At 54.8% G+C, this 776-nt stretch overlaps 1 protein-coding gene across 1 annotated transcript in view; it reads right to left on the bottom strand.

Moving 5' to 3' along the window:
- The window catches only part of LOC104986912 (polycystic kidney disease and receptor for egg jelly-related protein-like), a gene marked incomplete at its 3' end in the record, with an annotated part of 15264 nt that overhangs the window by 5258 nt on the left and 9230 nt on the right, over window positions 1-776 (bottom strand). Inside the window, exon 4 of the mRNA XM_010837630.1 lies at window positions 2-723. Within this exon, the coding sequence (XP_010835932.1) occupies window positions 2-723 (722 nt within the window). The remainder of the gene's footprint in view (window position 1; window positions 724-776) is intronic.

Here is a 776-nt window from a genome sequence, read left to right on the forward strand (position 1 = left end):
TGTGGTACAGTACCAGAGAAACTTAAGTCTCTCTTTCTCTAGAGGGTCTGTTTCCTCTGGATCAGAAGACATATTTCCATTGAGAGTCACCCCATCTGTGAAATTAATTGTGATGTTGGAAGGCCCTGAAATAACAGCATTCAGGGGACGTCTAAAAATGACGACATAGATGCGGTCTGAGTCGTTCTTCCCTGGAACCTGGGGATCCCGCGTTCTGACAACCACCGAGAAATTAAACAGATACACCCCCCAAGGTAAAGAATATGGGGGTATAGTCACCACGAAGAAACCTCTACTAAACTTGACCGGTGGCTTTTCCAGAGGTTTAGTCCAGTCAGGCACGGCCCCTACATAAGGAACGGAATAGATAGACCAACCCCGATAATAGTACTCCTGGATGGGACAGAAGAGGATGACTGTTGCATTGAAGGTGTCTCCCATGTCCCTGGTCAGTCGCACTGGTTTATCGTCGTTCCTATTTATTCGCACGCGGTCCAATTTACAGACCTTTTTATTGACTACCTGACAGGACACGGAGGACTCAGTGGGTTCTGAGCTGTTCAGGCTGACAGCTTCTAAGACGACCCGGGTGGGCCCGTCCGTGGGACACTCGGTTCGGGCCACGAATCCCGGGTAGGAGCGCCGGCCGCGGTGCAGAGCCCGACGGGACAACACGCGGCTCTCGGCGGCCGCGGGCCCGAGCAGCCCGAGGCGGAAGGTCCACTCCAGAGGCCCGAGCGAGCGCGGCAGGCGGGACAGCCAGCGCAGGGAGAGCC

This window comes from Bison bison, unplaced genomic scaffold (genome assembly GCF_000754665.1).
Source record: "Bison bison bison isolate TAMUID 2011002044 unplaced genomic scaffold, Bison_UMD1.0 scf7180017864079, whole genome shotgun sequence".
NCBI classification, from domain to species: Eukaryota; Metazoa; Chordata; class Mammalia; order Artiodactyla; family Bovidae; genus Bison; species Bison bison.